The 23,621-nt window shown below is 52.0% G+C and overlaps 2 protein-coding genes, 1 pseudogene and 1 gene segment (V, D, J or C); 3 read left to right on the top strand and 1 right to left on the bottom strand.

Annotated features, from left to right (window-relative positions):
- LOC789205 (immunoglobulin lambda-1 light chain-like) overlaps nucleotides 1-23,621 on the bottom strand; it is a 448,173-nt gene that overhangs the window by 420,036 nt on the left and 4,516 nt on the right. The window lies entirely within an intron of this gene.
- On the top strand, nucleotides 1,478-3,048 carry LOC112442068 (immunoglobulin lambda variable 5-39-like; annotated as a pseudogene).
- Nucleotides 7,887-8,712, top strand: LOC511353 (immunoglobulin lambda variable 1-40-like). The segment is given in 2 exon segments: nucleotides 7,887-7,985; nucleotides 8,095-8,712. Coding segments are annotated over 2 exon segments (429 nt in total).
- LOC112441499 (immunoglobulin lambda-1 light chain) lies at nucleotides 19,476-19,972 on the top strand (the record flags this gene model as incomplete). The annotated part of the gene is given in 2 exon segments (XM_024977848.2): nucleotides 19,476-19,578; nucleotides 19,688-19,972. Coding segments are annotated over 2 exon segments (340 nt in total), but the record flags the coding sequence as incomplete, so codon positions are not given.

Here is a 23,621-nt window from a genome sequence, read left to right as displayed (position 1 = left end):
TAAATTCAGACGTTAAATGGAAGAAAGTAGTGGGAAAACCACGAGACCCATTCCTTTATGACCTAAATCAAATCCTTATGATAAATAATTACAGCTGTGAAGTGAGAAACAGGTATTCAAGGGATTAGATATCTGAGCTAGAGGGCCTGAAGAGCTTACTGGAATGGAGTTTTTGTGACATTGTTTACAGGACGGCAGAGCTCAAGATCATCTCCACAAGAAAACGTTAATGTCAAAGGCAAGTGGTTGTCTAGGAGGCCTACAAATAGCTGGTGAAAAGAAAGAAGCAAGAGCAAATCAGAAAAAGGAAGATTAATACCCATTTTTGACATTTTGTTTGATATGAGATGATTCTCACAAACACATGTTGAGAAAAGAAAATAATCTTATGAATTTTATTAAATAGCTAAGTTACAAGAACATCTAATCTGAACACAAAACCATAATTTTACTTTACATTGATTAGCATTATTTTTGTCCCTTAATTTTTCCCAATTAATGGAGACATTAAGTCCTCCTGCACGAAATTACACGTATGTAAATGAGTATGTACCAGCAGTACTACAATTGTGTCTAGGTGTTTCTATTTTTACATGGATTTTATTCTTGGTTCTAAATGTATTTTTAATATGTCTTAATATAAAATACAACTTGTAGATAGGAAAAATAACATTCAGTATCAGTATCAAGTTCTTAAATTTTGAAATTTTTGTTAACTTTCTGATTAGAACATTTTGATCAATACTTAATGTTAGTGGCTTGTAATATTTCCTCATAAATTTTTCGGGTATATGTACAAATGTTTTAACTAATTCTCAAAAAACTAGGAAATATTGCATCCTTTTTCAATGTTTTTAAAAAGACATGCATACAATGCAAATCGATTAGAACAATGTAGTGGCTCAAGTTTGTTACATATTTCAGGTGAGGAAATGCATGTTATGTCTTTTTGTGGGCTAATTCAATAGTAAGATTTCCATATTTTTCCAAGGAAATTAATCTTCTTGCTTGTTTTCTCTACTAGCCACCGATGCACCTTCCTAGAAAAGTTTGCATTTTACCTCCTTAATTCTAGAGGTTATTTTTTGCTTTTTGTTTTTACTTTTTCACATGTGCACAGCAGGCGGCGCTGTGGGACTGCCCTGGGGTCCATCCACAGCTGCTCAGGGAGCATCACTGACTCCTGGAGCTGGGCTGGGGGCGGCGCGTGCACTCCTGGGGGCACTCAGCAGTGTGTCGTCTCTGGCTGCAGAGTCCCTGTCATGTGGTCTCAGCAGGTGCTTCCTCCAGGGTCTCCCAAGAGGGACCTCCCCTCCACCCCCTGAGTCTGGGCTGTGAGCTGAGCTCCAGCATCAGGGCTGAGAGATGGGCTGGGCGGATCCTGGGTGGACCCCTATTTGCATGGCAAGCCCCTCCTCTGGCAGAGGCTGGGCGAGAAAAGAAGACCTGGGGCAGCCCAGCCCCACTATGGGGATCAGGAAGCTGTGAGCACCATGGCCTGGACTCCTCTCCTGCTCATGTTCCTCTCTCACTACACAGGTAGGCACAGGCCCCAGGCACCAGGGCTCAGTCCCAGCCTCATCAGCCCCTGGGGTGCAGACTCTGGGAACCTTTTCCTGCAGCTCCTGCCCCATCTCCCCTGTATTGTGTCTGCAGGTTCCCTCTCCCAGCCTGTGCTGACTCAGCCGTCGCCGTCTCTGCGTCTCTGGGAGCATCAGCCAGACTCTCCTGCACCCTGAGCAGTGGCTACAATGTTAGCAACTATAGCAATATACTGGTATCAGCAGAAGGCAGGGAACCCTCTCCGGTACCTCCTGAGGTTCAAATCAGACTCGGATAAACACCAGGGCTCCGGGGTCCCCAGCCGCTTCTCTGGATCCAAAGATGCCTCGACCAATGCAGGGCTCCTGCTCATCTCTGGGCTGCAGCCCGAGGACGAGGCCGACTACTACTGTGCTGTGTGGCATGGCGACACTAACGCTTACACGGAGCTCCAGACCAGTGAGGAAGTGAGACAGAAACCTCCTCCACTCACCCCTGCTCGTGGCTTGGATGAAGTCTAGTTCAGGGGGTGACTTCCAACTGTCAGATGTTAGACAAGCAACCGATTTTCCATAAACCAGCAGATTTGATAATAATGTATCTTTTGCTTCAGTTTAGCTTTTAGATTGCTAAGTACTCTTATCCAATGCAGGTTTTCTTGGCAAACATTGCTTGTTCAGAGATAAAAACTTTTCGATGAAGACATTGGCTGAGCCCAGAAGAGGTGGTTTCAGGCCAGGCCCAGCTCAGGGTCAAGGGCTCAATAAGACAGGCTTCTGTGAGTGTTTCACTTGGGATTTTGTGACATAAAAGCCAATAAGCAGAAATGAATTGTATTTTCATTATCATTGTATTATCATTACTGGAGGTAATGACCCTCCAGTTTCTGAAATAAAACCACTAACTTGTATGATACAATCAATAGAAAACACTTAAAGATAAATCTGAGGAAGATCAGAAGGCTGTGCCCTGAAAAGACGAACATGCAAGAGAAATTAAAGGCACAGTGAACAGTTACTCCTCATCTGTCGTTCAAAACACTGAGTGTCACTGAGATAAGTCATTAAAAGTAGCACAACATCACATTGTAAAGCAATTTGTTGTTCAGTTGCTAAGTCGTGTCTGACTCCATGGACTGCAGCACACCAGGCTTCCCTGTCCCTCACCATCCTGGAGTTTGCCCAAGTTCAAGTCCACTGGGTCCATGAGGCCACCCAACCATCTCAACCTCTGTCATTGCCTTCTCCTCCTGCCCTCAATCTTTCCTAGCAAAAGGTGTTTTCCAATGAGTCATAAATATGAAATTATGCTGAAAATTAATGAGAATGAATAGGGAAATGTTCAAGTCCACAATTACTAAAAATAGTATATAATTTTAAAATTATGTAAATTTAAAAGTAGTTCAAAAATGTGTTACTTTGGTCCCAGAAATAAAAAAAAAACTTAAGATTTGACTGTATTTGTATGATAACAATAAACATTCAGCAAGAAAGATAAAAGAAAATTTGAGCAAGAGTGAAATATTTTCTTCCAGGAAAACAGTGAGTAGCCGGGCTGTGCAGTCCCTGCATTATTTACAGTGTTGCTTCCTTATACCTGTTTCCCTTGAGAACTTGGAGGGGTGTGAGCAGCTGGGACGGGGCAGAGCCCTTAGAGGTCAGAAGGAAGGACGGTGGTTCCTGACACCACACAAGGGTCACTCTGCCTGCTCAGAGTCAGGCTCTGCAGCAGTGACGTGCCACCTGCCCCCTCGCAGCTGAGCACAGAGTCCTGAGCACTGTCTGCGCTGTCTCAGCCGGGCCCATTGTCCAGCTCAGTGCTCAGGTCCTCTAGTCCTGGAAAGAGTGGCAGAGCTGGCGGTGTGAGGTGTCCGGGAACCAACAGGTCCCAGGCAGAGACCCCAGACCACGATGCCTGCGGGTCTCCAGCCCTCAGGAGCCGCGATTGGTCCTTTGGCTCCAGACGCGGTCACTCAGCTTCCTTGACAACTGGGGGCTCCTATCCTTGGATGAAAGAGGAGGAGGACAGGGGTGATGCTGATCCGGGCACCTGGACACAGGTGGTGCCACCACAGTCACCTTCATTCCGTGTCCTGGGAGCTGGGAGCAGAGTTAGCCTCCCTCAGAAAGGTGGCTTCTGCTTTCCAAGCCTATGGGGAGTGAACACGTGGCAGATGTTTTATTTAACTTGGGAAAGAGGAGACCAGGAACTAGTACAGTGGGGTCACGGAGTATAAAAACGAAATGCTTATTATCCACAGGGAAAGGACCTCGAAGCAAGCTGTGTGTGTGTGTGTGTGTGTGCGCGCGTGTGTAAGGCACTGCTTCATTTCTAATGAAGGAGAAAGCACCTCCATCCTGCACAGTCGGGAGGCTGCTTCCATGGGGTCGTCACTGTCCTGACCTGACCCTGATAAAAGGAATATGTGTCCCAGACGCCCCTTCAGTCCTGACCCCTGAGCTGCCAAGCACGCCGTGTACACACTGACCCTGAGGGTCGGAGGGGAGCCCACAGACAGCCCTGAGGTCACAGGGGACACAGAACGGGCTCCTGGCCTGAAGGCAAGAAGGAGACAGAGCACAGAGCAGGTCAGGGGCTTCCCTGAGGGCTCTGGTCACCAGGTCACAGGATGTGTGTCTGGGCCAGGGCACCAGGGGGCGCTCGGGGGCCGTTCCGAGGGTGGTTAGGGGGATGGGAGCTGGGACCCTGGCGCTGCCTGGTGGCCTCTGCTCGTGGCTCCCAGCTGTGACCTCCCACCCCAGGGCCACACACAGCCCCGCCCCAGCCCACCCACTGGCCACCCTCAGGCACAGGGGCCTGAGCCAGTGCCCAGGGCCGGATGGGTGCGAGTCATTTGAATGAATGGACCCTCCCCCTCTCAGGGTATGAAGAGGGGAAGGAGCGGTGTGGGGACGCTCTGCTCAGCTGTGGGGCCACAGACGGCAGGACGCCCTGACCGTGTCCACCATGGCCCGGTCCCCTCTGCTCCTCACCCTGGTCACTCTCTGCACAGGTGACTGGATGCAGGGACAGGGGAAGGGCCTGGGGAAGACTCACAGGCCCTGCTCCCTGCTCTCGTGTCTGGACCCCCGAGTCACCATCTCTGTCTGTCCCCCCTTCCAGGATCCTGGGCCCAGGCTGGGCTAACTCAGCCGGCCTCCGTGTTCAGGACTTTGGGTCAGAGGGTCACCATCTCTTGTACTGGAAGCAGCAACAACATTGGGGGTTATTATGTGAGCTGGTACCAACAGCTCCCAGGAAAGGCCCCCAGACTCCTGACCTATGAAATTAGCAAACGACCCCCAGGGGTCCCAGATCGAGTCTCTGGCTCCAAGTCTGGCAACTCAGCCTCTCTGACCAGCTCAGTTCATGCTGAGGACGACACTGATTATTACTGTTTCTCATGGGCTGACGGCTTGAAAGTTTGCACAGTGCTTCAGGCCAGAGAGAAGGAGACAAAAACCTGCTTCCCCCACAGCCATGGGGCTCCCAGGGCAAGGTGTTTGCCCCTCCCTTCCTGGAGTCCCTGAGACCACGGAACCCAGCAGACTGAGTGTGCCCTGACTGCAGCTCCGCTGCCCCCTCAGCTCAACTCCCCTCGCTAGGGCAGCGGCACACAAGGGGTGGTCATACACCCATGGATGACGGAGCTGCTGACTGCAGTTGCCCCCGGCTCCCAGGTCGGAGTCGGCAGCACAGAGCAGGGGGGTCAGTGCTGCCCTTGCTGGGTCACTGGACAGTGAATGCACATCTCTGATCTTCCGTCACAGAAGCATCTCCTGTTAAAGGAAAAGGAAATGGAACTCAGACTTTCCTCAAGTAATTTCCACACAGTCCAGGATCCAGTAAAAATCGTCACTTCTATCAAGAACCAGGAAATTAATTATTGAAGGGAAGTGAGATTGCATAGACATTAATGCTGAGATGCCTCAGATGAGGAAATCAGGTGACAGATATTTTTAGGGATAAGTCTTCAAATCTATTTGATGAGCAAATACAAACACTCTTGGGTCCTAAGGAAAAGGAGATAAATGAACGAAAAAGAAAAAGAATCATGAGAAAAAGTAGTCAGAATCATTTGAAAATAAAATACATGGAAATAAAAGAGAATTCTCTGTATGTTATCAAAGACATGTAAAACTTATTATTTAATTCATTTATTTGTTCACTGACAGAGTGTTTGGTGACAGGAAAAAAGGCAGCCTCTACTTCTTCATAAGGCTCCCAGGTGTCATTAGTGGTAAAGAATCCGCCTGCCCATGCAAGGGACATAAGAGATGTGGGCTCTGTCCCCTGGTTGGGAAGACCTTCTGGAGCAAGAAACGGCTACCCACTCCAGTGTTCACGCCTGAGAATCCATGGACAGAGGAGCCTGGTGGGCTACAGTCCACGGGGTCACAAGAGTCAGACAGGATTGAGAACCAAGCCTCTGAGCAGCACCTTGCTCCTACTCTCACCGCCGTGAACGTTCCCCACATCCGCCACCAGGGGGCGCTGTGCACCTGCTCAGAACTGGCAAAGCCTCACCACACCCACATGGTCCCCTGAGCTGGTCCTGCTCCTGGGCTCAGCGGCCTGAGTTGGACGTGGCGGCAGGTGCTTCCTCTCAGGGGACAGACTCAGAGCCGCGGCCCCCAGGCCTCCTGCTGGGAGTGAAGCTGCACCCGGGGCCGAGCACCCACAAGTGGAGGGTGAAGGGGTCAGGTGGTCGTCAGTCCCCACCCTCTTCCCACAAAGAGAGGAGGGGAGGAGCCCCCAGAGCCCACCCCGTGCACCCCTCCAGCTCTCCTCAGCCTGCTCCCGCTCCTCCTCATCTCTTTAGTCAGAGTCTCCGCTCCAGCTCACCTCATTCATGACTCCCCCAATCATGAGCCTCTCTCTCTACAAACCTGCACTGTTGACCTGCATGGTCATGACCATGTCAGAAGGTCATGGACGTGTTTCCGATCTTCCTGAACTGGACACTCACTTCCTCGGCCCCTCCTTGAACCTCTCTAACCCCTTCCTTCCCAAGAAGCCTCAGGTCTCTGGGTCTATGTGTGACCCAAGTTCGTTATCCCTCTGCTCCTCTCCAGGTTCCCTTTGTTTCCCAGGGGATCCATGAACCCCTCTAGTAGCTGATTTATCCTGAGTGCTCACACTCCGATCTGTGTGCACATCAAGTGAAGAATCGGGTGGGAGGAGAAACCCTGGTCCTGAGATGAGGGAAACGATTTCTGGCTGAGGAGTGTCTGTGCTCAGCTGCTGTGGGATTGATTTTATGCACAGTGAGCAGAGAAGCTGCTGGGGCCCTCACTGGAAAAGCAGATGCTCTCCCTGGGCTCTACCCCAGGAGGCATTACTGCTGGTCTGTCTGACCATGTCTATGGTCACGTCTGAGATTCCTGAGAACAGCTGATCTGCCTTGTCTTGTCCTGTGTCTTATCTCAGATCTGAGGCTGACCCATGGCTCTGATAACTCAGCCTGCCCTGTTTCACAGGTAGAACGTCCTGCTAAGACATGAAAATCCCTCAGTGGAGATCCATAAGTATTAGAAAGACTGGTTCTGGCCCTGCCTCGCTCAGAGGCCAGTAGAATTAAGAATGCCAATATCTTTCTAAATATGTTCTTTTACTTAATAATAAAATTTCATAAGATACCTCTCATGTGATTTAGTTAAAATTGTATTTAATGAACTGAACCTACAAAGAAAATGATGTTTTAAAGACAGTACCGAGGCAATGCAAAATTAAAACAGAACCAGGGTCCGACACAACTTAGCGACTCAACACTTCCTTCAGTTATATTTATGCACCTATTTAAAGTGACGACTTAGATTTCCACTAATCCGTGAACACATTGTGGTTCATTTACAATCTCAGAGTCACACACCCACAGTGCAACACGCACGTGCACTACAGGGTAACAGCCTTGGCTGTTCCTTTCCAACCAAACACTTCCTGAGCTGTGTAATTTCAAAACCAGTTTGGGAGGGTTGACTCTAAGAGCTCTTATCACCAGGTCACAGGGAGTGTGTCTGGATGGGACACAGGGGACATTCCCAGGCAATTCTGAAGAGTTATGCACCCACAGTGTAACTCGGAGTGGGGGAGTGGTCATTTGCATGAAAGGCTCCCAGCCGTGACCTCCCACTCCCAAGCCCCACACAGCCCCGCCCCTGATCTGGCTACCCCAAGGCACAGGGGCCTGACCCAGGGCCCAGGGAGGGTAAGAGAGCTGGGGGATCAGAGACCTAAGGTGTGGGGACAGAGAGCTGGGTGGGGTCAGAGAGCTGGGGGGTCATTTGCATGAAAGGCCCCGCCCCCTCTCAGGGTATGAAGAGGGGAAGGAGCGGTGTGGGGACGCTCTGCTCAGCTGTGGGGCCACAGAAGGCAGGACGCCCTGACCGTGTCCACCATGGCCTGGTCCCCTCTGCTCCTCACCCTGGTCACTCTCTGCACAGGTGACTGGATGGGGGGACAGGGGAAGGGCCCTGGGAAGACTCACAGGCCCTACTCCCTGCTCTTGTGTCTGGACCCCAGAGTCACCATCTCTGTCTCTCCCCCTTCCAGGATCCTGGGCCCAGGCTGTGCTGACCCAGCCGCCCTCCGTGTCCGGGTCCCTGGGCCAGAGGGTGACCATCTCCTGCACTGGAAGCAGCAGCAACATCGGTGGTGGTAATTGTGTGGGCTGGTACCAACAGATCCCAGGATCGGCCCCCAAAACCCTCATCTATAGGAGTACCAGTCGACCCTCGGGGGTCCCAGACCGATTCTCCGGCTCCAGGTCTGGCAACACGGCCACCTTGACCATCAGCTCGCTCCAGGCCGAAGACGAGGCGGATTACTACTGTGCAACTTACGAAAGTAGTAGTTATCATGGCACAGTGCTCCAGGCCAGGGGAGAAGTGAGACAAAAACCTGCTCTCCTCCAGACATGGGCCTCCTGGGACTGAAACATCTCTGTCAAAGCAGGCACTGTAGCAGCAGCTCTGAAATGGACATAAAATCATATTCATTTCACACGGTGAGAACAAGAGTGTGTGGCCGTACTTCACAACTTCCTGCACGTTTTCACTCAAAATGTCCTCAGCTGCTCTTCCCAGTCCTTCTGCTCCATGTAAGACCATTTAGGGGAAAGGGAATTTGGAATACTCCAACATGTTCAAACACTATCATTTTAATTTCTGATCTTGAGTAGTGTGTTTTCTTATTATTTTCGACTGATATTTTAGAAGAATCTCAACTTAATGGCTGCATTGTTAACTTTCTTCTATAAGGTTGCAGGTATATGAATTCTACTCCTGTTTTTTGTTGGTTTCTCTCAGCACAGGATTGCTGAGCCCCTAGAGCTGGTGCTGCTGTGGGTATCAACATTGGATCAGCAGCCCTGAACTGAGGACTCTTGTGACCGGCAATCAGGGCCTGTGTGTGGAGAGACCCCTGTCCCCTCACAGACCGCAGCTGACTCTGTGGCTCCCTGCACCCTGAGCGGTGACATCAGTTGCCGGGGACCAGCCCCTGCTGATCCAGGGTATTTGAAGCGGGGACGGCGTCGGCGACCTATTTATTTAAATATTTTATCAAAGATATAAAGAGTAATAGGATGAGGATAGCTCAGTAGGAAAATACAGTGAAGAAAAGAGGCTGAATAATTCAGCCAGAAGGTGAGAGAAAGAACGACATGGGGAGACCAAGTTTCGGTGAACAAGGCCCGCACTTTATTTTCCAAAGTAGTTTTTATACCTTAAGTTGTGCATAGAGGATAACGGGGGAAGGGGTGGACAGCAGTTCCTGGTCCTAATCGAAGCCAGGCTTTCAAACTTATCATATGCAAAAGTTCAGGTGAATTACATCATCTTCTGGCCAGGAGGCCTGTTAACATTTTAAGAAACTTATCTTTCTCTAAAGGTGATTATTCCAAAGTCAGGCACCAGCCTCCAAAAAAGCATTGGACAAAGCTGCATTCCTATAGGGCAAAGGTGAGGTGGGCTCAGTCAAGAAAAGAATTAACTCAAGGGTCCAAGGTTACAAACATTGAGGCTACTACTTACATTTCTATACACCCATTATATCAATCAATACACTGCCAAGGACACAGTAGGTAAGGGGTATGGAGACTTAGCAGCAAACATTGGCCCAATAAGTGAAAAACCCTTCACCAATACAATTTCTAATCAATCTTTTAACTACTCAAAAGAATCTGTGTTTAGACAGTTTAGAACATCTCCTCCCTCTCACAGCTGGGAGGCTCTGAACAATCACATGTGGCTGAAAAAACCTATTCACGCAGGCTAGAGGATTTCCAAAGGAGTTTGTAGGTTGAAACACTGTCACACCCAGGAATTATTAACTGGAGCTGTAAGCTAACACTTTTTTCAGAGAGAGGTAGTGGGGGACAGCCCCCTGTAAAGTCAGAGGTGTAGGTGAAAGCACAAAGCAGAAAGTAGGCAGACTCTGGTTTTGGGGGTAGATGCTCGAGAATTTCCAGGGAGACTCCTGAGGCTTGATCCCGCCTTTGCGTATGCCAAGCCTCCTTCCTCATGACCTTTGCCACGGGCGGAGCTCGCTCCCCGCAATCAGTGTTGGCCGCTCTGCTGTTACTGGAACCAGCAGAAGCCAGTGAGCCCTCCTCCGCCCTCCGATCCTACCACTCAGACTCCAGTAAGAACCAGGCTCCGGGGTCCTCGCAGGTTTTCTGGATCCAAAGATGCCTCGGCCAATGCAGGGCTCCTGCTCGTCTCCGGGCTGCAGCCTGAGGATGAGGCTGACTCTGACCGTGCAGGCTGGTGCAACAGGGCTTCTCACAGCGACACAGGTAGACGGGAAACTGGGACGAGAGGCTCAGCCTGTCAGGGGCTTGTTCTTAGAGCACCGTCAAATGTTAAAGAATACCCCAGAATCCATTAATTCTTGAGGTATGTTCTGGTTCATAATAAGTCTACTCCCAGTTGTACAGTCAGTTTTGCTGAAGTCTCAGAAAATGTAAAGCTTCTGATACCACTGAAGTGCACCCTGGTCATCCATGTGATCAAGGGAGCCGTGGAGCTGAGCTCCCTCACTGGAGATCAGGAGCAGAAGGCTTTTCCAGATGCGCCTTCAGCAGAGCCCGTGGACCATCCCAGCAGGCAGATCGTCCCCCAGGGTGCGAACCCTACTCCTGAAGGGGCAGAGCAGAGAGCATGAGGAGTGAGGGGCACCGCTGATACATCACAGGAGGCAGGAAAGCCCGGGAGTGGTTCTCCTGACCCACAGGTGCTGGCTCTTCCTGCCCTCCCCTCCTCTCGTCTCCACCCCATTGGAGTATTTCCGACTTCAGGGTTGGGGTGGTCTGTGGACTGTCAGGAGCAGGGGCTCCCCAGGATGTGCCTGTGTACCTCTGCTTGTGATGCCCCCGATGAGCCCAGAGCCAAGGGCCCCACGGCCTGTAGAAGGAACAGCGGGGAAGCGGGGATCACCATGGCATGATGACAAGGGATTCCAGGCAAAGTCCCTGTCTTTGTGATTCAGGACAGAGGTGAGGGACAGTCAGGGGTTCAGCCCTGTTCTCTGGCTCCTGGTGGGTCCACATGCCCAGGATCAAGTCCACACTCCTTGATCACTCTGGACCCCAGCCTGGTGAGGAGGCTGGTCATCAGTGTGACACAGCTCATCACTAACCACAGCCACAGGGAATCCCCGTGTGATGGGGATGTCTGATGAAAGCTTGTCCTCTACTCCCGTGTCGACCCATCACTGCCCTGACCCTGCCTGTGACCTCACCAGTGCTGGTTCAGGTCTCTGCTCTCACTTGTGCTATTAAATCCAGGCAGTCTCACCTCCTCATCCAGGTCCATCATTATGGGGTCCACGAAACTGTCCCTTTTTCACTCTGGTCTTCATATACAAGCAGAATGCCCATGTGCCCAGATACACAGGGTCCCTCACAGGTACTGAGCAGGATATCGAGGAAGCAGAAGCCCAGGATCTGTGCCCTGGAGCCCCAGGGGGCCTCTCTTACCCCCCGCACGTTCCTCTCCTGCTCCAGGCTTTGTGCTCTGCCCTGAACCCTGACCCTTAGGGAAGCTGGGTGCCTCCCTTTCCATGGGGATTGCTGCCTGAAGAGCCCTCTTCTCCAGGTACTGGGAGACCCTCCCTGTTAGGATGTGGCTCTCAGACTCCTCACTTGCTCATTTCCTCCTCTTTTGCCTCATGATCTCTCCCCCTTTTCCCTCCCTGCTTCTTTGTTTGAGATGATATTGGATAAATGTCACTATTTTGGACACAGACCTTATAATCCCACCTCCATTAAATCTATGGATTCTAACAATTGAAGGTTAGAACGTTAGACTTCACCATGTCCAATGAAGATCAGGTAACGGTCATAACGGTTTCTCACCAGAGATGAAACCCTTGTCTGGGATGGGTTTCTCAGCCCAGACAAGGATGAGATTCCCATTTATAGGCATAATTTTTTATATCAAACGTTTAATATTGAAAGATTATAAAATTAGACTAAAAACATCTTTAAATATCTGAGTCAAAAAGAAGTACTGTGAGGACCATGATCAAGGGTAAATGAGAACCCCTGGAAGTGACCAAGAAGAGCTTTGTCGTTCCTGAGAGACTCCTATTCTCTTTGCAAAGAGAGAAATAAGAGCAGAGCCATGCAGTCTGGGCTGGGAAGGTCCCGGGAGGCCCTGCAAATTCAACCTTGACTCCTTATCAACCTGGGAAGGAAGCTCAGACAGAATCCTGACCAGGTACCACCCACAGGCACACTGGGAGTTTGAACCCTGGAAACTCGGGTCGGGTGGTTGTGTTCTGGCAGTGAACCCACGAGCTGGGCAGAGCAAACACAGACATCAGGGAATCCTGAAATTCGTTAGTGTATTAGCATACCATTGAGGGGTCTGAGGTCATTCAGTTCAGTTCAGTTCAGTCGCTCAGTCGTGTCCAACTCTTTGTGACCCCATGAATCGCATCACGCCAGGGCTCCCTGTCCATCACCAACTCCCGGAGTTCACCCAAACTCATGCATTGAGTCTGTGATGCCATCCAGCCATCTCATCCTCTGTCGTCCCCTTCTCCTCCTCCCCCAATCCCTCCCAGCATCAGGGTCTTTTCCAATGAGTCAACTCTTCACATGACGTGGCCAAAGTATTGGAGTTTCAGCTTCAGCATCAGTCCTTCCAGTGAACACCCAGGACTGGTCTCCTTTAGGATGGACTGGTTGGATCTCTCATTAGGTACCTGGAAAAATCAATGACCAAGCCCAAACTAGATGAAGGCGACTCATTCTACTGCCCTGGGCGGTGACATCAGGAAGACCCAGCTGCAAGTGTGAGAAAAGCCCTTCCAGGAGGCCGTGGTGTGAAGTGGGGGAGGAGGAGGTCTGAGTCCAGCAGGGGGCGCTGTGGGCCTGTTTCTGAGAGCCCAGGGTCCTGGCCAGGCAGGCTGGCACCTCCTCCCTTGGCTCTTGCCCACGTGGGCAGCAGGGTCCTCACTGGAGGGTGATGTCCTGCACCTGGGCCCCCAGGGGACACGGCAGCTCTCAGCTCAGAGCCACAGGCTTGCCTCTCAGTTCCCGCTGCTCTGTTGTTGGGTCAGTGCCCAGACCTGAAATCCAACTGAGGACAGAGGGACGGTCATACAAGAAGAATGAACTTCCTTCAGGAAACTCGGCCTCCAGGGATACCTGGACAGGGGATAAGAGACCCCTGCAGAGGCTGCGCCATTGCCCACAGAACGCCCGGGTGTTCCCAGTGGAAGAGGGATGCAGGCAAGGACCCGCTGTCACCATCTGTGTCATTTAAAAATGTTCCCTGTTGGGTTATGTGGCAATTTCAACATTTTGAAGTGAACTATGGAAACTGATATTGTGTCAGTTTTTGTGGCTCCATTACTCGTTCCTTCCCGTTTTATTAATACTTTATGTTAACACTTGTAACATGAAATATATGAAATCAGAAGTTCAGCCAAACTGTCATCAATATGTTCATATAATAAGAAAAGAATTCACTAGGAATACATAATAACCCCTTGCACCGCTCCCACTCCCTGCAGCCTCTTCTGCTCCTCTCTTGCTCTTTCCTAAGAGCACCCCTCTAATCCATGACTTTCCTCCCCAATCTGGGCTCCTCTCTACAACCCTTCACCAGCGACCTCCTTCTCCAGACCAACGTCACTCTATCAGGTCATGGGTCAGTTTCCAGGCTTCCTTGACCAGCCTTGTCCTCCCTTGCAACCTCTCTAGCCCTCCTACCAGAGAAGCCTCAGGTCTCCAGACTTCAGTTGTGACCCCAGCTCATCCCCTCCCGGCCAGGGCGGTCACTGCTGCCTTACCTGGACCTCCTTTAACTCAGCCTATCTTCCTATGGTCACTTCTGAGTGTCCGAGGTCAGCAGACCTGACCTGTCACGCACGTTCCCTCAACTCAGCTCTGAGCTGACCTATGGCTCCCATACCTCAGCCTGCCCTGTTTTCACAGGCTGCTCAGAGATAAGCACTCCCCAGTGGAGAGGCAATATGTGGCAGAAAGAGCTGGTTCTAGCCCTGCCTCAGTCAAAGTCCAAACAAGTTAGGAATACAAATATCTTTGTAGAAATATTTTTACTGGATAGTATTTAAAATTTCCTAGGATACCTATGAAGTCATTTAAAAAGAAGTTTTTAATAAAAAAAGAACTTACGATGATAATTAGTTTTCCAGAACTGTACCCTTGTAAGTGAAAAATTAAGAGAGAACGTCGATTTTCCGTCAGTTTAATTCATGCACAGATTTTAAGGAATGACTGTAGATTTTCACTAATCCATTACCACATTTGGTTCGTTTAAAATCTCACACACCCAGAGTGTAACACCTCACCAGTGCAGGGCAAGCTACAGTCAACCGTTCTTTTCCAACCAATCACTTCGACCTCTACCTTCTCTAACCTGCTATTTGGGATGGTTGGTCCTAACAGCTATTACGTATCAGGATCCCTGGGGACACACCCTGCTCAGAGCCCTTCAGAGTCTCAATAAAAACTGCCAGGAGCATCACCAGGCCTGCACCCTTCAGCCGGTGCCCTGTGCCTGCAGGAAAGACGCCCGGGAGGGGCCACTTCATAAGACAGGCCATAGGACAGGGTCCAGCGTGTGGAAGGCTTCACACACAGTAAGTTCTGTTCAGTTCAGTAGCTCAGTCATGTCCGACTCTTTGCGACCCCATGGACTGCAGCACGCCAGGCTTCCCTGTCCATCACCAACTCCTGGAGTTTACTCAAACTCATGTCCATTGAGTTGGAGATGCCATCCAACCATCTCATCCTCTGTCATCTGCTTTTCCTCCTTTCCTCAATCTTTCCCAGCATCAGGGTCTTTTCAAATGAGTCAGTTCTTTGCATCAGGTGGCCAAAGTATTGGAGCTTCAGCTTCAGTATCAGTCCATCCAATGAACATTCAGGACTGATTTCCTTTAGGATGGACTGGTTGGATCTCCTTACAGTCCAATGGACTCTCAAAAGTCTCCTGCAACACCAGAGTTCAAAAGCATCATTTCTTTGGTGCTCAGCTGTCTTTATAGTCCAACTCTCAACTTTTCCATGACTACTGGAAAAACCATAGCTTTGACTAGACAGACCTTTGTTGGCAAAGTCATGTATCTGCTTTTTAATATGCTGTCTAGGTTGGTCATAGCTTTTCTTCCAAGGAGCAAGCATCTTTTAATTTCATGGCTGCAGTCCCCATCTGCAGTGATTTGGAGCCCAAACGTGAAGTCTGTCAGTTTCCACTGTTTCCCCATCTATTTGCCGTGAAGTGATGGGACCAGATGCCATGACCTTAGTTTTCGAAATGTTTGGTTTTAATCCAACTTTTTCACTCTCCTCTTTCGCTTTCATCAAGAGGCTCTTTTGTTCAAACACATGGTAAAGATCCAGGCGTTTAGGAATGCTGAGTCCCACCTCAGGCCTCTCTCCACACCTTCACCCCCTCCTCAGAGAACTGCCCCCTCTTCCTCATTGCTGAGGGGACGCACAGAGGAAGGAGGGCTCTGCCCACCAGGGAGGAGGCCCACAGAGGAGGGACCCTGCTGTCCTGCACAGAAGGAGACCCACTTTCCCGCTCCGGGGCCGGCACTGCCCTGACCTGATCCTGATCTGAGAGGAATTTGTGTCTCAGATGCCCCTCGGTCCTGACCCCTGAGCAGTCATGGAAGCCCTGGACAGATTCATCCTGAGGATTTGAGGGGAGCCCATGATGGCCCTGAGCTCAGGGGGACACAGAAGGGGCACCTGGCCTGGTGCTAAAGAGGGGACAGTGCACAGAGCAGGAGGCAGGATCTGTCCTTGAGGGCCCTGGTCTCCAGGTCACAGGATGTGTGTCTGGGCCTGGACAAGGGGTGGGGGGCGCTCGGGGTCCATTTCTGAAGCTGGGTGGTGGGAGGCAGAGCTGGGCCCCCCGACAGAGCTCCTTGACAAGGCCTGGTGGCCTCTGCTCAGGGCTCCCAGCTGTGACTCCCATTCCTGAGACCTACAGAGCCTTACCCCTGACAACTCTCTGGCCACCGTCAGGCATAGAGACCTGGCCCAGGGCCTGGGAGGGTGTGTGATGCACGGGATCCTTTGCATGAAAGGACCCTCCCCCTCTCAGGGTATGAAGAGGGGAAGGAGCGGTGTGGGGACACTCTGCTCAGCTGTGAGGCTACAGAAGGCAGGACGCCCTGACTGTGTCCACCATGGCCTGGTCCCCTCTGCTCCTCACCCTGGTCGCTCTCTTCACAGGTGACTGGATGTGGGGACAGGGGAAGGGCCCTGGGAAGACTCACAGGCCCTGCTCCCTGCTGTCCTGTCAGGACCCCAGAGTCACCATGTCTGTCTCTCCCCCTTCCAGGATCCTGGGCCCAGGCTATGCTGACTCAGCCGCCCTCCGTGTTCGGGACTTTGGGTCAGAGGGTTACCCTCTCCTTCACTGGAAGGAGCAGCAACACTGGGGGTCTTTATGTCAGCTGGTACCAACAGCTCCCAGGAAAGGCCCCTAGACTCCTGACATATGAAAATAGCAAACAACCCTCAGGACTCCCAGATTGACTCTCTGGCTCCAAGCCTGGCAACTCAGCCTCTCTGACCACCTCAGTTCATGCTGAACGATACTGATTATTACTGTTTCTCATGGGCTGACGGCTTGAAAGTTTGCACAGTGCTTCAGGCCAGAGAGAAGGAGACAAAAACCCGCTTCCCCCACAGCCATGGGGCTCCCAGGGCAAGGTGTTTGCCCCTCCCTTCCTGGAGTCCCTGAGATCATGGAACCCAGCAGACTGAGTGTGCCCTGACTGCAGCACAGTTGCCCCCTCAGCTCGACTCCCCTCCCTAGGCCAGCGGCACACAAGGGGTGGTCACACGCCCCTGGATGAAGGAGCTGCTCACAGCAATTGCCCCCGGCTCCCAGGTCGGAGTCGGCAGCACGGAGCAGGGGAGTCAGTGCGCCCTTGCTGGGTCACTGGGCAGTGAATGCACATCCCTGAGCTTCCACCACAGAAGCAATTTCTGTTAAAGGAAAAGGAAATGGAACCCAGAGTTTCTACAAGCAATTTCCACACAGTCCAGGATCCAGTAAAAATCGTCACTTCTATCAAGAACCAGAATACTAAATATTGAAGGGAAGTGAGAAGGCATAGACATCACTGGTGAGATGCCTGAGATGATGAAATCAGGTGACAGATGTTTTTAGGGACAAATCATCAAATCTATTTGATGAGCAGATACAAACACTGTGGGTCCTAAGGAAAAGGAGATAAATGTAGGAAAAGGAGAAAAAGTAGTCAGAAGCACCTGAAAATACAATAGGAGAAATAAAAAAGAAGTATCTGCACACTATCAAAGACGTGTAATACTTATTGCTATTCAATTCACTCATTTGTTTATTGACAGAGTGTTTGGTGACAGGAAAAAAGAGCGCCCCTGCTTCCTCTCATAAGGCTTCCCAGGTGTCACTCGAGGTGAAGAACCCGCCTGCCAATGCAAGGGACATAAGAGATGTGGGTTCTGTCCCTGGGGTGGGAAGATCCTCTGGAGCAAGAAACGGCAACCCTCTCCAGTGTTCTTGCCTGGAGAATCCCATGGACAGACAAGCCTGGTGGGCTAGAGTCCACGGGGTCGCAAAGGAGTCAGACAGGATTGAGAACCAAGTAACTGAGCGGCACCTTGCTCCCACTCTCACCGCCGAGAACGTTCCCCGGGTGCGTCACCAGGGGGCGCTGTGCACCTGCTCAGAACTGGCAGCCCCTCAAGCACCCCCATGGTCCCCTGAGCTGGCCCTGCACCCAGGCTCAGCGGACTGAGTTGGATGTGAGAGCAGGTGGTTCCTCTCAGGGGACAGACTCAGAGCCGCGGCCCCCAGGCCTCCTCCTGGGACTGAAGCTGCACCCGGGGCTGAACACCCAGAATTGGAGAATGAAGGGGTCAGGTAGTCATCAGTCCCCACCCTCTTCCCAGAAAGAGAGGAGGGAAGGAGCCCCCAGAGCCCACCCGGTGAACCCCTCCAGCTCTCCTCAGCCTGCGCCCGCTCCTCCTCATCTCTTTGCTCAGAGCCTGCCCTCCCGCTCTCCTCATTCGTGACTTTCCTCCCAATTCTGGGCCTCGCTCTTTCTACATCATACACTGTTGGCCTCCACAGTGATGACCAAGCTCATGCTCTTAGAGAGTCATGAACGAGTTTCCAGATCTTCCTGAAACACTCACTTCCTCATCCCCCTCCTTGAACCTCTCTAACCCTTGCTTCCCGAGAAGCCTCAGGTTTCTGGCTCTCAGGTGTGACCCCAGCTCGACCCCTCCCTGTTCCACCTCTGGTTCCCCCTCATTTCCCAGGGGACCCAGTGATGCCCACCCAGCAGCTGATTTATCCCGTGAACGTTCACACTCTGTCTCGTGTGCCCATCGAGTCAGGATTCAGGAGGGGAGAGAAAGCCTGGTCCTGACACCTGGGAAATGATTTCCTGGCTGAGGAGTGTCTGTGCTCAGCTGCTGTGGGACTGACTTTATGCACAGTGAGCCCAGGAGAAGCTGCTGGAGCCCTGGGCTGGGAAAGCAGACCCTGTCCTGGGGCTCTGCCCCTGGGGCCGTGACTGCTGCTCTGTCTGACCATGTGCATGGTCCCGTCTGAGATTCCTGAGAACAGCTGATCTGCCTTGTCATGTCCTGTGTCTCATCTCAGATCTGAGGCTGACCCATGGCTCTGATAACTCAGCCTGCCCTGTTTCACAGAGAGAACGTCCTGCTAAGACATGAAAATCCTTTAGTGGAGATGCTTGTCAGAAAGGCTTTAAAATGATCTTATTTAAAGAACAGAATCTACAAGGAACATTATGTTTTAGAAATAGTACCATGGCAATGCAAAATTAAAACAGAGCCAGAGTCGGACACAACTTAGTGACTGAACCACAACATTTTCTTCAGTTAAGTTTAGGCATCTATTTTAAGTGATGACCTTAGATTTTTCCTACTCCATGATCACATTTTGGTTCATTTAAAATCTCAAAGTCACACATCCACTGTGTAACACTCACATGCACTACAGGGTAAATTACACCTGGATCTTTTTTTCCAACACAACTCTTCCTGAACTGTGTAACTTCAAAGCCAGTTTTGGGAAAGTTGACTCTAAGAGCTCTGATCACTAGGTCACAGGATGTATGTCTGGGCCAGGACACCAGGGGGCCATCCAAAGCCATTCCTGTGGGTCTGCAGCTATGAGATCTGAGATGAGTCCCCTGGTGCTTCCTGGTGCTTTCTGCTCAGGGTTCCCAGCTGTGACCTCCCATCCCCAAGCCCCACACAACCCCGCCTCTGATCACCCACTGGACTCCTTAGGGCACAGGAAGCTGACCCAGGTCCCAGAGGTGATCAGAGCATTGTGGGGGTGGTGTGGGAAGGACGGTCATTTGCATGAAAGGCCACTCCCCCTCTCAGCATATGAAGAGGGGAAGGAGTGCTGTGGGGATGCTCTGCTCAGCTGTGGGGCCACAGACAGCAGGACGCCCTGACCATGTCCACCATGGCCTGGTCCCCTCTGCTCCTCACCCTGGTCGCTCTCTGCACAGGTGACTGGATGCGGGGCCAGGGGAGAGGTCTTGGAAAGACACACATGCTGTGCTCCCCGCTATCGTGTCTGGACCCCAGACTCACCATCTCTGTCTCTCTCCCTTCTAGGATCCTGGGCCCAGGCTGTGCTGACTCAGCCGTCCTCCGTGTCCGGCTCCCTGGGCCAGAGGGTCTCCATCACCTGCTCTGGAAGCAGCAACAACATCGGTAGATATGGTGTGGGCTGGTACCAACAGGTCCCAGGATCGGGCCTCAGAACCATCATCTATGGTAGTAGCAGTCGACCCTCGGGGGTCCCCGACCGATTCTCCGGCTCCAAGTCTGGCAACACAGCCACCCTGACCATCAGCTCGCTCCAGGCTGAGGACGAGGCGGATTATTTCTGTGCAACTGGTGACTACAGTAGCAGTACTGTCACAGTGCTCCAGGCCAGGGGGGAAGTGAGACAAAAACCTGCTCTCCCCAAGTCACGGGCCTCTCGGGGCTGAAGCATCTTCTGCCAATACAGACATTCTGTTGTTTGTTTGATTTAAAACGGGGGTCTGAGCCCCACACCAGGAATTGGTCTGGGAAATCCTTTCAGTTCTTCTTCATTCTGCGCCCTCACCAAGGCTTTGCTTTTGGCAACCACATTTTATATGAATATCTGAAGTTGAGCAGAAGGCCCTGAATGCCAGAGGCAGGTCCTGGCAGACAGAGTCCATGACGGTCAGGTCAGAACCAGAGAGACAGCGTCCAGCTGCGTCTGATTCAGGACACTTCAGGTCCTCGGCTGTCCTTGGGCTGAGGTGAAGGCCCAGGCTGCTGCTCCTGCCTTTCCTGTGACCGCCTCTCAGGCTCCCTCAGGGCTCCAGGCCTGCGGGGGACTAGACCAGGATTCCTGTCAAACTGTGGGAAGTGGGGCAGCCCAGGGTTCCCTGCTCAGGCTCTGCTGGACCTTCTGCTGCTGCTGCCCCCACCCTGGGATCCAGGTCATCGAGGGCTCTGCCCTTGCATGGAGGCTCCTCTCTCCCCTCTGTCCTCAAATCCGCCCCCACCCGCCCCCACAGCAGCCCATTCCCAGGAAGAGGGTCTCAAAGGACACAGAAAATCTGTCTCCCATCACTGGGGACACAGGGTCTGTTAGTCTCTATCTCAGTGTCCGAATTGGGGGTCCATCAACGTCTCTCAGCCCTGGCAGACCCCCACGCCATGGGCCCTCTCCTGCACAGGGAGCAGGTCCTGCTCTCAGCCTGCTCTGACCCCTCGTGGTGTCCGGGGCTCAGGCAGGGGGGACTCAGCCAGGGTCGGTGACTCCATGGACGCTCAGCCACACTCACCTGCCTGGGAACAGCAACGCTGTTGGCACTAAGGGGGCAACTTGGCTGCCGTCTCAGTCGTGCTGAGTCCCAGGCTCCTGACACAGGAGTCACAACCCGCCCGCAGGGTCTCAGCGAGGCTGGAGGGTCCGAGTCAGGTGGGGCCCCCTGACCATCTCTGGGCCCAGCGGAGGACAAGGCTTGATTGTTCCTGCTCAGCTGGACTCAGCCCCTGCTGCTCACAGGAGGCCTCACCAGGGGAGTGACCCCACCCTGAGCTCCGGGCCTCACCCGCACGTGGGGGTCCGGAGCACAGGTCACCGCCTGTGTCCTGCTCCCCTGTCACTGCCCTTTCACACACGTGGGGGTCTGCACATTGGCTGCCTGGCTGTGGGGCCACAGTTAACAGTGATGTATTTTAGAATAAATGGGATTATTCCTTCTATTCTCCTTTTCCCTTAGCCTTAAATGCCTATCCTCAATTTTCATACACAAAAATGATATTTTCACTGTCAGAGGAACCTTGCTAATAGGCTCCAAATCCAGCAGTGCGGAACTTTGGCTGGTGGAATCGGGCCTCAGACACAGCTACTGAGAAAGGAACACAATTACTGCACATTGTGGGAAGCGGACACTGTAGCAGCAGCTCAGAAATGGACATAAAGTTGAATTTCGTTTCACGTGAGAAAAGAATGGTGGCCACTTCACAACTTACTGCAGAGGTTTCCCCAAACCTCCTCCTGCTCTTCCTGTCCCTGCTCCATGTAGAGTCATTTAGGGAAAGGTAATCCAGAATACTCCACAATCCCACCTTATCAGACACGTGCTCATTTCAGATCGATCTAACTCATGAGTTTTCTTTATTTTCATTTGGTATTTTGAAGAATCTTAATTTAATGGTTGTAGTGTTAACTTCTAAACAGTTGTAAGTCTATTGAGTCCACCCCGTGTATTGATGGTTTCTCAGAGAACAGAAGCCCCTGGTGCTGCTGTGGTGTCGCATCAGCAGCCCTGAACCTGGACTCTTGTGACTGGCATTGGTTTCATGCCTGTGTGTGGGGAGACCCCTGTCCCCTCACAGACCACAGCTGACCCTGTGGCTCCCTGCACCCTGAGCAGTGACATCAATGTTGGCTGCTCTGCTGTTACTGGAACCAGCAGAAGCCAGCGAGCCCTCCTTAGTCCTCCGGTCCTACCACTCAGACTCCAGTAAGAACCAGTCGGGGTCCCCGCGGGTTTTCTGGATCCAAAGATGCCTCAGCCAAGGGGCTCCTGCTCGTCTCTGGGCTGCAGCCTGAGGATGAGGCTACTCTAACCATGCAGGCTGGTGCAACAGGGCTTCTCAGAGACACAGGTAGACGGGAAACTGGGACGAGAGCCTCAGCCTGTCAGGGGCTTGTTCTTAGAGCACTGTCAAATGTTAAATAATACCCCAGAATCCATTAATTCCTGAGGTATGTTCTGGTTCATAATAAGTCTACTCCCAATTGTACAGTCAGTTTTGCTGAAGTCTCAGAAAATGAAAACAATTTCTGATACCACTGAAGTGTGATCAAGGGAGCCGTGGAGCTGAGCTCCCTCACTGGAGATCAGGAGCAGGAGGCTTCCCCAGATGTGCCTTCAGCAGAGCCGTGGACCATCCTGGAAGGCAGATTGTCCCCCAGGGTGTGAACTCTGCTCCTGAAGGGGCAGAGCAGAGAGCGTGAGGAGTGAGGGGCGCCGTGATACATCGCAGGAAGCAGGAAAGCCCGGGAGTGGTTTTCCTGACCCACAGGTGCTGGCTCTGTCCTGCCCTCCCCTCCTCTCCTCTCCACCCCATTGGAGCATTTCCTACTTCAGGGTTGGGGTGGTCTGTGGACTGTCAGGAGCAGGGGCCCCAAGATGTGCCCATGTCCCTCTGCTTGTGATGCCCCGATGAGCTCAGATCCAAGGGCCCCATGTCCTGTAGAAGGGTCAGCGGGGAAGCGGGGATCACCATGGCAGTGATGACAAGGGATTCCAGGCAAATCCCTGCCTTTGTGCCGATGACAGAGGTGAGGGACAGTCAGGGGTTCAGCCCTGTTCTCTGCCTCCTGGTGGGTCCACACCCCATCCTTGATCACTCTGGACCCCAGCCTGGTGAGGAGGCTGGTCATCAGTGTCACACAGCTCATCACTAACCACAGCCACAGGGAATCCCCGTGTGATGGGGATGTCTGATGAAAGCTTGCCCTGTACTCCCGTGTCGACCCATCACTGCCCTGACCCTGCCTGTGACCTCACCAGTGCTGGTTCAGGTCTCTGCTGTCACTTGTGCTATTAAATCCAGGCCGTCTCACCTCTCATCCTGGTCCATCATTATGGGGTCCACGAAACTGTCCCTTTTCGCTCTGGTCTCAAATACAAGCAGAATGCCCATGTGCCCAGATACACAGGGTCCCTCACAGGTAGTGGGCAGGATGTCGAGGAAGCAGAAGCCCAGCATCTGTGCCCTGGAGCCCCAGGGGGCCTCTCCTACCCCCACACGTCCCTCTCCTGCTCAAGCCTTTGTGCTCTGCCCCGAACCCTGACACTTAAGGAAGCTGGATCCTCCCTTTCTCCGGGGATTGCTGCCTGAAGAGCCCTCCTCTCCAGGAACTGGGAGACCCTTTCTGTTAGGATGCGGCTCTCAGACTCCTCACTTGTTCATTTCCTCCTCTTTTGCCTCATGATCTCTCCCCCTTTTCCCTCCGTGCTTCCTTGTTTGAGATGATATTGGATAAATG

The sequence above is a fragment of the Bos taurus genome, chromosome 17 (assembly GCF_002263795.3).
Source record: "Bos taurus isolate L1 Dominette 01449 registration number 42190680 breed Hereford chromosome 17, ARS-UCD2.0, whole genome shotgun sequence".
Classification (NCBI taxonomy): domain Eukaryota; kingdom Metazoa; phylum Chordata; class Mammalia; order Artiodactyla; family Bovidae; genus Bos; species Bos taurus.
Note: the sequence above shows the minus strand (reverse complement) of the source record. Positions and strands in the feature narration are given on the sequence as shown.